General features: G+C 40.1%; 1 protein-coding gene across 1 annotated transcript in view; it reads right to left on the bottom strand.

The window, feature by feature from the left end:
- Positions 1–12,438, bottom strand: part of FREM2 (FRAS1 related extracellular matrix 2) — a gene marked incomplete at its 5' end in the record, with an annotated part of 315,063 nt that overhangs the window by 37,560 nt on the left and 265,065 nt on the right. Inside the window, one exon of the mRNA XM_082244593.1 lies at positions 9,273–9,604. Within this exon, the coding sequence (XP_082100719.1) occupies positions 9,273–9,604 (332 nt within the window). The remainder of the gene's footprint in view (positions 1–9,272; positions 9,605–12,438) is intronic.

Raw genomic sequence — 12,438 nt, 5'->3', positions numbered from 1 at the left:
TTACAAAATATGTCATGTTTGAGGGTTTCTAAGTAGTTTTTTTAGCAAAAAAAATGCTGTGTTCTTACACGTAGGAGAGAAATGTTAGAATTGGCCAGGACTGGAAGTAGGTAAACACAAAGCAAAATTCAATCTGTTAATTGATCTCCTTAGAATAAATAAACCTGCTGAAGATAGTAGACTTGAGGAAAATGTTAACCCTAGAAATTTTACAGACTAGTGAAAAGCTAAGGTTTGGGCTAAACCCAATTTGCCCCAAATCCACAGGGAGTTGTCATTGATAGCAGGCCGGTGACCCAATCAGCAGGGACCGTGGAACTCCCATAGCTGCATGTAACAAGGGGCGGGAATGCTGGTGACATCATTGATATGGCTACATGGGCAAAATATGAAATATTCATTTGTGATTTTTCCCATTTACCCATTTATTTTTTATTATAAAGAACATAATAAAGACCAAAGACACAAATCACTATACATTCCATATATCACAATAGTGCTGTTAGTCTTTAAGAATGACATTAATGCCATGTGCTTGTAAATACCAACTTTGTACCTTGTACCTGCAGTGGGGTTGGCCAGGCAGCAAACACCGTCTAGTTGAGTAGGATATCTTTTGACCAGTATAGACCTCTTTTCATACTCAATAGTGGACTCATCAGTGTTGATCAGCGGGCTCGATAAAACGGATGCCCTCATCCACACTAACAAGGTGTATTGAGGAATTCTTCCCTCTGTGCCATTGTCCAGTCCAACTCAGAATACACTGATCAGTGGCGGCAGCAGATTGGCTATAGCCACTGACCGACAACAGTTCGACAGCAGTCATTAGATTGACTTCTTTCTAGTGGAAACAACCATACATGGATCAACATTTGAATTTTGATCTATCTATGGACAGCTAAAAGTTGCCTGTTGTTTGTAATGTTGGCCATGCTGATGAGAAAAAATGTGGTAGGGTCTGACCCAATGTTAATTTCATCGATGAAAATATTTTCATCATAGTTTTCGTCAACTTCGTGTTTTCAGTACCAAAATTTAAACGAAAATAAAATTCAGTTTTAATTCAGATGACTAAAATATGACTAAAACTAAAATGGCATTTTAGTCAAAAGACTAAGACTAAAAGAAATCAAAATTTGACATTGAAATTAACAATGATCACAAAGCAATATTCTTGTTTTTTTACGAAAAATTGGTTTTATTTATTAAGGTTTTACTTGATACTTGTTTTCATTATTATCAGAGAACTGTTAAAGTTTTTATATTCTGGTAATACACGTAATGGCATTACAGCTAATAGAATTTACAGTTTTTATTACTTTTTATATTTTAAAGTTGCACTTTTGTTTGTAAAAAAGCAATATTTCTGTTTGTTTATGATACTGGAGAATTTGGTTGACTAAAATACGACTAAAACGTTAACAATTCAGATGACTAAAAAAATAAGACTGAAACTAAAATGGCATTTTAGTTAAAAGACTGTCTAAAACTAAATTAAAATTTGATGTCAAAATTAACAGTGGTCAAAAAGCAATATTCTTGTTTGTTAATGAAACTTGGTTTCATTTATTACGACTTTACTTGATACTTGTTTTCATTATTAACAGAGAACTGTTAAAGTTTTTATATTCAGGTAATATGTGCAATGTCATTCAAGCTAATAGCATTTACAGGTTTTTATTTCTATTTTAAAGTTGCACTTCTGTTTGTCAAAAAGCAGTATTTTTGTTGGTGCATGATAATGTAGTAATACGACCAGAGCTGCACGATTATTCGTTAAAAAAACGTGATCTCGATTCACCCCCCCCCCCCCCCCCCCTACGATCTTAAAACGGCATTTCCTCAATTCTTACAGAGCTGTCCACTCACAGCTCTGAAAAAAAAGAAAGAGCCTCCAGCAAATGCTTATCAACATTGTTAAGGCTGCTAGATAACTATAAACACAATGTTTTACAATGTATCATTTTGTTCGTTTAGATCAAAGGAATGAACTTCCGTCTATAAGGGAGGACAGTTTAACCTCTTAAAGACTAAACGTTTTTTTGACACTTGTCACTTACAAGGTAAAATCAGTATTTTTGCTAGAAAATTATTTACAACCCCCAAACATATATTTATTTTTTCTAGCAGAGACCCTAGAGAATAAAATAGCGATCGTTGCAATCTTTTTTGTCACATTGTTTTTGCGCAGAAGTCTTTCTAATGCAGTTTTTTGGGAAAAAAATACACTGTAAAGTGGAGTTCCCCTCGTTTTTGTGTTTATTAAAATTCAGCAGCTACAAAAAGTGTAGCTGCTGACTTTTAATTATCACACACTCATCTGTCTCATGATCCAGCGATGCGGCTGCCCGAAGCCTTGCTCCTCTCCCTCTCGGTGGGGCTGGCATCTCTAGTGTGGGCACCCGGCTGTGACAGCTTGCGGCTTCACAGCCGGGTGTGCACTGCGAATGCGTGAGTCACGCTGCGCATCGTGAATGGCCAGGCAATCTTCTGGGACTTCTGACACATCCCACAAGATTGCAGGGAGGGAGGATGAAAGGAAAACTTCTGCTCGAGCTGCCTAGGCAGCCCGAGTGGAAGTGGAAGCGGGTGCCTGTCAAATCTAGGTACGCGCTACCCCCCAAAAATGACATGCCAAATGTGGCATGTCGGGGGGGTCAGGAGTATTTAAAGCGGAAATTCCACTTTTGGGTGGAACTCCGCTTTAATGAATTAAAAAAAAAAAAAAACTAAACAGTAAAGTTAGCCCAATTTTTTTGCATAATGTAAAAGATGATGTTACGCCGAGAATGGTGATATTTATTCTAAGCAAAATTGTGATTCTCATTTTATCCAGAATCCTGCAGCTCTTATTACGATTATCCAATTCAGCTCCGTAAGGTTTTACCCCCTTAATGACCAGGCAATTTTTTGCGATTCGGCACTGCGTTACTTTAACGAAAAATTGTGCGGTCGTGCAACACTGTACCCAAAAATTTTTTATTTTTTTCCCACAAATAGAGCTTTCTTTTGGTGGTATTTGATCACCTCTGCGGTTTTTAGATTTAGCGCTATAAACAAAACAAGAGCGACAAGTTTGAAAAAAACGCCAGATTTTTTAAGTTCTGCTATAAAACATTCCCAATAAAAAAAAAAATCAAATTTTTTTTATCAGTTTAGGCCAATTTGTATTCTGCTACATATTTTTGGTAAAAAAAATCCCAAAAGGCGTATTTTAATTGGTTTGCGCAAAAGTTATAGCGTTTTCAAAATATGGGATAGACTTTTGGAGTTTTTATTTATTTTTTTGTTTTTATCAGTAATGGTGGTGATCTGCATTTTTTAGCAGGACTGCGACATTGCGGCGGACAGATCGGGCCCCTAACTGACATTTTTGACACGTTTTGGGGACCAGTGACATTACTACAGTAATCAGTGCTAAATAATATGCACTGTTACTGTATAAATGAAACTGGCAGGGAAGGGGTTAACACTGGGGGTGTTTAAAGGGGTTAATGTGTGCCTAAATATGCTTAGTAACTGTGGGGGAGATGGATTCTGTGACAGGCACAGAGAGATCGGGGTTTCAGCTTAGCTGAAACTTCTGATCTCTCCTTGCTGTCTGACAGAAGACCCGCCTGCTTTGTTTACATAAGCAGGCGGGTCTTCTGTCAGTTTATCTGACAAACGCGGGAAGCCGGCAGCAATCGCCGCCGCTCCTCCCGTGCCGCCTCCCACTGTGTCTAAACACAGTGGGAGCGCGGCTCTGGCAGTGCTCGCGCGCGGCCGAGACCTCGTGCACGGAATCACGTAGTACTACGTGATTTCGTGCATGGGGTCTTGGCCACGTGCGCGTACTGCCGGAGCTGCGCTCCCACTGTGTTTAGATACAGCGTGTCTAACACGCGTGATTTTGCGCAGCCGAGCCGCCCTGCCGCAGTAATACTATGGTGGGCGGTCGGCAAGAGGTTGAAACTAAATCAATTCAGATGAATAAAATGTGACTAAAACTAAAATTGCATTTTAGCAATAGACTAACTAGAACTGAATCAAAATTTGATGTTAAAATAACACTGGTCTGACCCTTGCAACAATGACAATCAGATCTATTGCAACACAAAGCCAGTTCTTGGCAAGATTTACATATGTAAATGGAAGCCCTAAATATGGAACATTTATGTTGGTTGCTCTCTGTTTTTCCAGACACTGGCCTATAAATATCATATATTACATGCAGCTTTGCCTCCAATGTTACATAGTTAGTGAGGTTGAAAAAAGACATCAGTCCATCCAGTTCAACCTATGATGTGTGTGTGTGTTTGCTGTTAACCGTACATTGTATACCCCTGTATGTTGTGGTCTTTAAGGTGCCCATCTAATAGTTTTTTGAGACTATCGATGCTCCCTGCTGATACGACTGCTTGTGGAAGAGAATTCCACATCCTTACCGCTCTTACAGTGAAGAACCCCCTGCATATTTTAAGGTTAAACCACCTTTCCTCTAGTTTTAGTGAGTGGCCACGTGTCTTATTGTATCTCCTTTCTCTGAATAGTTTGTTCCTTATGCTCGGGTCGCCAATACAGTATTTGTACATTGATATCATATCCCCCCTCAATCGTCTCTTCTCCAGAGAGAATAGGTTCAGTGCTTGTAGTCTTTCCTCATAGCTGATGTCCTCCATTCCCCTAATTATTTTTGTTGCCCTTCTCTGGACTCTCTCCAGTTCCAGCACATCCTTCCTGAGGACCGGTGACCAATGTATGCTCATGGAAGCTGGCATGAATTCTAACATGCCCCTTTTAATCTCACATTACATTTATTTTGATCATACTCATAATCATGCTCATAATCAACTATAAAAAGGCTTTTTATTAGGTGACACATGATATTTGGACCTGTCATCTGCCAGGACTAATGTGGCACAGATCTGGCATCTATCAATACCTTTAAAAAACATTTGCCTTATTTTTATTTTTTTTGCAAACTTAGCTATGTGGATAACTGCCTTTGCCACTGCTAAGAAATACCGGGGGGGTGTCTTTGATGTTTCACATAGACGAGAGACTAAATAAAGCTCTGTCAGTAATGAGAATAAAAGAGAAGAGCCCAGCTCCCAAGACTGTGTTACCTGCTGCCACCACTTCAAAGAAAATAAACAGCATCAAATCATTTTCCATATACTGTATGTTGTGTTTCACGCATAGACATGAAGTCAGAAGCTATAAAAAGTGAAAAGAACTATATTTCTTCTCGTGTCTCTGCCTCGGGGTATGATATATTTAATCTTTCCTGTAATTTCGCAAGTAGGAACTTTTTGGACAGACTGAGGAATGTTCTCATATTGACACATCTATAATGACATGTCCCAACTAGGCATGGCGGAACACTCTTGGGAGGCCAAAGTGATTGGCCAGGAAGGTTTTTCCTAATGATTGCTATTTCCCCCTCATGTAAGCACCTCTCTGGTGCTCCATTCCTAGTAGCCACAAATGTATATATTTGCCTTAAATTGGCTGTAAACCCTCACATATTCCCAGTGAAGTGACTGGCCTCAGGTGATATACAGAGATGAAATAAAGCCTTCTTCATAAGTTATACCTGTTTATCTGCAGCAGTCTTTGCCCAACAGCCATTCAAAGTGCAGAATTTGCACAGGATCTCTCAGCTCTAAAAAGCAGGGGGCGGAGAGCTGAAGTTACAGTGAGGAGAGCTCTAAGAGCTGGTTGGAGGAAAGGGACACACCCCCATTTCACACAGCATAAAAGGAACAGAGCTGAGGCTGTCAATCAGCTGGAGCTGAAGAAAAAAGCGGGCTGGCCTCTCAGGTGAAGATGATTCCAATCAAAATCGGGTGCATGTCAGATCCATAATCTCAGCAACACAATACACACAAAGGCAAAGGTTATGAGTAAGCGAATGTAATTTCGTGAAACGCGTCAACCTCTTGTTCCATGTCCCTGATGTCTCAAGTCGTTTTTATAGAATTCTAACTGAGAATAAATTAATGTTTTTCATCATATCGGAGTGCGGTCCTTTGCCTTTGTGTGTATCAATCAGCTGGAGCTCCCTCCCTGTCACCATTTTTATCTCAATGTCAGGAAAAGGTGTCAGAAGTGACTCGTGCTTATAGCAGAGGAATGAGGCAGAGGACAGAAATTACACTTAGTGCTCTGGATTGAGACAAGTACACAATATAGAGCAGTGATGGTGAACCATGGCTTCCCAGATGTTTTGGAACTACTTTTCCCATTATTCTCCACTACACTGCAGAGTGCATGAGCATCATGGGAAATATAGTTCCAAAACATCTGGGATGCCAAGGTTCGCCATCACTGATATAGAGGGATATGCTTTGCTCTTATTTCATGTCTGAGGTTTACAACCACTTTAAGGGGAACTGTTGAAACTCTTGTTTCATCACAAAAATAATTTGGTGGCTGCATTAACTGAAGTCAAATTGAGTTATTTTTATTTTTTTCTATACAGCACAAGGAACATAACTTACATCTAATGAAGTGTGTCCCATGTCTGGCTGGCTGCTGCATAGCGTAGAAATCTTCTCCCCACTACTGCTGGGTCCTCCCCACAGCACTGATCTTCCAGCAATGCGGGGGTTACCATCAGCTGCTTCAAGTGAGTAAGAGCTGTGCCACTCACCCGTTCCCTTCTTCCTGCCTCCTCTATTCATAGAACTCATACTATTCTTTCTTAGGATGCAAGGCATTCAGTGAATAGAGAACGGTAAGTGAATGACAGGATCTGCCTCCTACAATCACAGAACACTTTGTATTTTGGGCTATAAAGCTGACCGTCGATCACTTCTACATGTGAATAAACGTTCTGCCATGATAGCAATAAAATGAAGTTAAAATAACTTTTAACAAAAATAGCAAAAAAAAAATATATTGAAAATCACCCACCTAAAAAAGCTTCCTGCCGGCTCTTACATGCACATATGAACACAAAGGTGTGTTGGGTGCGCATGTATAAAAAAAAAAGACAATTGCAACTCACATATTAGGTATTGCAGGAGTGAGAACAATAATTCTAGTTTTTCGCTGTTTTAGTGGCATGCACAATTTTTGAAGGTTGAAATATTTGTTATCTATTTACTAAATGTAAACGTATCTTTTTATTTTATCCAAAAAATTGGTATTATATTGTTATCTATTTACTGGATGTAAATGTTTTTTTTATTTTATCCAAAAAATTGATATTATTTTGTGTTTTTGTGCAATAAAAGGAATTGCTTATTTTTTACAAAAAATATAGGTTTGATAAATAATAGCACAATTATCTTTTGACATATAAAACTGCAACTACTACAGGGTCTCTGATTTCAAAACATACAATGTTTTTGGGTGTTAAGTAATATTCAGTGAGTTCAAATGTACAAATGTGAATAAAAAAAAAAAAAGGTCGGCTTTCAGCAATGAAAGTATTAAAGGTAGGGCTCAGGGTCAAGTTAAGGCCTAAGTTGTAGGATCAGGTTCAGTTTTACATTTCAGGGTTGGGTTTGATTTTAAGCTTAGCACACACTTTAGGTTTCAAGGAGGAGAGTGTTAAATATATGGGGAAGCCTAAGGGTTTAGGTCAAGCATGGCCAACCTGCGGCCCTGGGGCCACATGCGGCCCTGAACCCCAGGCAATGCGGCCCACTGCTCCCTGACAATTTTTTTTTTTTGCTGGGGAGGAAGGAAGTCGGGTCGGGGGCATGGACACAGTGGCTTCCAACTAACGGTAGGCAGAGGCTGCCTCGGAGGGGAGAGGGGGAGGCGAGCATGTGCAGTGTTTCTGACTCCTACCACCTCGACCACTTCAAATCACTGAATTGGTCATGGTGGTTAGAGTGTTCCTTTAATATCTCTCAGAAGAAGTAAACCTCTGTATACGGATTCCATTTAATTTCATCATCCTCGGTTTGTGTTAAATTAGTGCGGGGGGGGGGGGGGGGGTGGGCGCAGCGGCACGGGAAGGGCGCGGCGGCATTTTATTACTTATATACCTTAACTATAGTATATATTGCGGCCTGAGAAAATTTCTCTACACTCAATGTGGCCCAGAGAAGCCAAAAGGTTGGACACCCATGGTTTAGGTTAAAATGGTTCTAAAGTCCAAGCATTTTTTTTTTTTTTGTACCTTAACACATTCTATGCATTAAGGTAAAAAATGCTCCACTGCCTGTTCCCCATCCCCCCGACCTGTTTCTAAATACGCACCTGACTCCTCCACCGTTTCAGAATTTCCCTGTTTGCAGCCCCGCTGCTCTCTCTTCCTCTTTTCAGTCAATTCTGAGAGCAGCAGGAGGCTGTCAGCTAAATCCTAAGAGGAGGGAATGGGGGCATGGCTGAGCTGCACTGTCTGTGTCTATGGATGCGCACAGCCCAGCTCATGAGCAGATAAGTATAATATCTCTTTTATTTTAATGACTGTACCTGCATACTGCAGAGAAATTCTACCCCCTAAATCCAAGAGCACTCACAAACGAGTCACAAATATTTTATAGTCACTGTCAACTGTGGATGTTGAGTATTTTTAAATTTTATTTATGAAATGCAACTTCTAATATCAAAAGTGCTGCAGTTAAATATATTGTGTAGAACAGTGTTTCTCAACCTTTTTTCAGTCAAGGCACCCTTTAAAATTATGGGCAGTCTCAAGGCACCCCATTCTAAAATGTAAAAAACTATTCTATTAGCTTTACATAATGCAGCAACATCCACACACGTAGGATGCTCAACATTGCGTTTGCAAACTGGTACTGACTAGTATGCCAATGTTTCTCTTCTCCCTCAATTTCTCTCCATCAGTCAGCTAATGTCACCCCAGTCCTGAGGGAAAGGAGCACAGGAGGGTCAAACAAGGATGCTGTGGAGGCAACAGACATCTTCCTTATCAACTGATAACGTCATTGGCTGTTAGGATGCTAGTGTCTAGAGCAGGGGTCTTCAAACTATGGGCCTCCAGGTGTTCAGGAACTTCAATTCCCACCATGCCTAGTTATGTCTGTGAATGTCAAAGTTTTACAATGCCTCATGGGATGTGTAGTTCTGCAACATCTGGAGAGCCATAGTTTGAGGATCCATAGTCTAGAATGTTGTAATGGTGCATAATAAAAACTTGTGGCTTTGTGTAACTCAAAGGCAAGCTTCATCTAGCTGCTGGCTTGCATACAATTTTTCAGCATTTTGCCAAGGCACCCCTGAAGAAGTCTCAAGGCATCCCATGGTGCCTGGGCACCCTGGTTGAAAAAGGCTGGTGTAGAATATTAGACTATGCAGCAACATACCTGTCCATCAGTTCCAATTGTTCCTCCGCATTCAGTCAGTAGTTCAGACATATCATAATAGCTGGAAAACTCCCACAGACAGGCCTCCAGGTTCAGATTGCGGTAGAAACGCAGCGTATTGGAGCCGCGGAGCTGTGTGCTGTACTGGTAAGGTGATGTCTCGCCTATGACATTGGGGTTCTTGGTGGCATCTGTTAAAAACCCATAATTTGTTCTCACTTCATTGTAGTCTAGAAGATTGGAGCATTTGTGGTTTCCAACCCGAGTACCATCGGGGCTGAGCGTTAGCTCAAAGTTAGACATTTCCCTTGTTGAAATAACTGGCAGCATGCCTAAAATTGAAAAATACACACATATTAAATAACACATTAATTAACATTAGTAACATTATCTTGTGAATAAATAACTATCTGTTTCAAAGGATCTTATATCTTTTAGAAACAAAACTGTCCAGAACTCAATGTATGTCTGTATTCTTCCACTGGGATGGGAGATATACAAAGATAAGTCATATAAAATGCCCAGTGACAACTAGGAAGTGGGTTGTCTAGGTAAAGTCAAATAATTTAATTGTAGATTTATTGTTACTTCTGAATTGGCACAGCAAATCTACGCAACTCAAAAAGAAACAAGGCCCCAAAGTTTATTTTACAGTTGCAAGTCCACTCAAAATATAAATTTTTTTAATGGATTGAGGAAGGTTTAAGCTGTGTAGACACAAGTACAATTTTGTTTGAATGTTCCTATGGAAATTGTTCATCAGAGGACTGTATTTCGCCATCACTGAGACAATTAATTTCATTTGAAAGTTTTTAAAATCTCATCCAGACCTGCTACTTGAATGGAATCCCAGACGTATTAAATAATTTGCATTACAATATACACAATTTTTCCTGAACGAAAACCACTTTTATCGTTAGAAATTTGCTCGTTCAAGAAAAATGTTCCATCCTGATACTTCAAATTTTATTCTCGCAATGGCTGAATACGAACATCATTTTGAACCCACTAATTATGTGAAGATTGAAAAAACATTCAGTTTTCAGACAAAATTCTACTCATGTGTACCCACCATTTACCACTTGCCACCCGCCCACAGTACATTTACTGCGAGTGGGCGGCAGCTACAGGCCAGGTGATGTACTGGTACATCGGCCAGCACATGCCATGATTCTATGACCGCTGTGTTCACCAGACACAGATCACGGTTCTGCAAGGGGGGAGGGGCTGGGGTATCATGTGATCGCTATGACTAGTCACAGCGTCACAGAATACCCACAGCTATCAAATGGTATCTGGCCTAATCACTGCACCCTGTACTATGCAATTAGCTGTAGTCATTCACAGCATCACATGACAGCCACTTATGACAGGTAAAACTATTGCCTAAAATATTGATCATCACTGTTATAAGCAATAACAGTGTAAAAAAAAAAACTGATTATCCACCCAGAGTAGTAGTGTCACTATGATTAAAAATTGAATAAAAATGTATTTGTTCAATTATTTATTTATTTTACACACTGTCACCAGTCAGTATCCCCAATCACCGCCACACCAGTCATATGATGACACTGTACTGCACTGGTGACAGTATGTAAAAATTTGTGAAAAAAACAACATTTAATTTCCTAATTTTCCAAAACATTAGAACTGATCATTGTGATCATTTTTTCAAATTTATATATCATAGATGGTAGACTCTATAACTGTCACACAGACTAAATAATATACATTAATTTGGGTTATTTTTACCAAAGAATTGTAGCAGAATACATTTTGGGCTAAATTGATGAGGAAAGATTATTTGGAAACTAAGCAAAACGTGTTTTTCTTTTTTGTTTTTTTGGTATTTTTTTTTCTTTTTATAACCAAAAAAAAAAAACAGTGGTGATTAAATACCACCAAAAAAAGCTCTGTTTGTGTGAAAAAAACATTATATAAATCTAATTTGGGTACAGTGTTGCATGACCGGCAACTGCCAGTTAAAGTAGTACAGTGCTGAATAGCAAAAGAATAGGTCTGGTCATGAAGCATCTGTTAAGTTGTTATTGTTGTCAGTGTTGCAGTGTTCCCCTCACTTCCTGTCCTGGTAGCCAAGTGGGCATTCTTTCACCAGGATGAAATAGAAGGTAAATGCAGATCTCCAAATAAACTTCCCCTCTCTGCAAATAACTCATTATAGATTACTGTGTAGAATCCCCTGACGGCTCAATGACCCCCTTCACCTTAGTGTGTTCCCCTTAGAAAAATCCAGTGAATCAGAGAATCTAATCCAAACAGGGGTAACAGGAAGGTCATGATAATGCCCTAGTGGTAAGGAAGTGAGAAGAAATCTCCCCAACACAGAAACCACTAAATAATAAAACAATAAAAGCTCACATAAGCTTTAACATGTTAAAGTAATTTTAAAGTTTATTTTCTTTTAAAATAATAAACAGGTTTATACTTAGCTGCTCTGTGCAATGGTATTGCACACAGCTGCCCCAGACCTCCTTTTTTGTAGTCCCCTGTCTGGGATCTTGGCTCTCCCTCTTCTGTGTCTGCCCCATAGCAAGCCACTCGATTTCCATAGACATGCATAGTGAGGCTCAGCCCTACCCCCTGTTTTCTACTCACTGGATTTGATGTACAGCAGAAGGAGCCAATGGCTCCTGCTGTTCTCAGTAACGCCTGTGAGACCAGGAAGAGAAGGGGAGAAGACCTGTACTGAATCGATACAGGAGTCAGGTAAGTGTTAGGAAAGGGAAGACAAGAGGGGGGGGGGGCACACACACAGTGGAAGTTTCTTTTACCCTAATGCAGAGAATGCATTAACCTCCCTGGCGGTATCCCTGAGTGTGGCTCAGGATTCATTTTCAGTACCAAAAGCGGGGTAACCCCGAGCCACACTTGGGGTTACCCTGTAGTGATACTTACCTTGTCCCTACGATCCCCTGATGTCCCCCCGCTGTGTCCTCTGGCCAATGACCGCATTCGTCTTCCGGGTTCCCTTCCCTGCGAGCGCTGCAATGCAGGGGGGGGCGGAACCAGGCGGGAAATTCAAAAAGATAAACAAAACATAACATGATACATTGTAATCTGCTAGGATTACACTACTGTATCAAACCATTTCACCTCAGTTTTGTCCCTAGTGCTTTGTCCAGTGCCCTGCCTACACTTTTAC

Source organism: Pelophylax lessonae (assembly GCF_965119305.1).
Source record: "Pelophylax lessonae genome assembly, chromosome: 2".
Lineage (NCBI taxonomy): Eukaryota > Metazoa > Chordata > Amphibia > Anura > Ranidae > Pelophylax > Pelophylax lessonae.
This window is presented reverse-complemented; position numbering and strand designations above follow the sequence as displayed.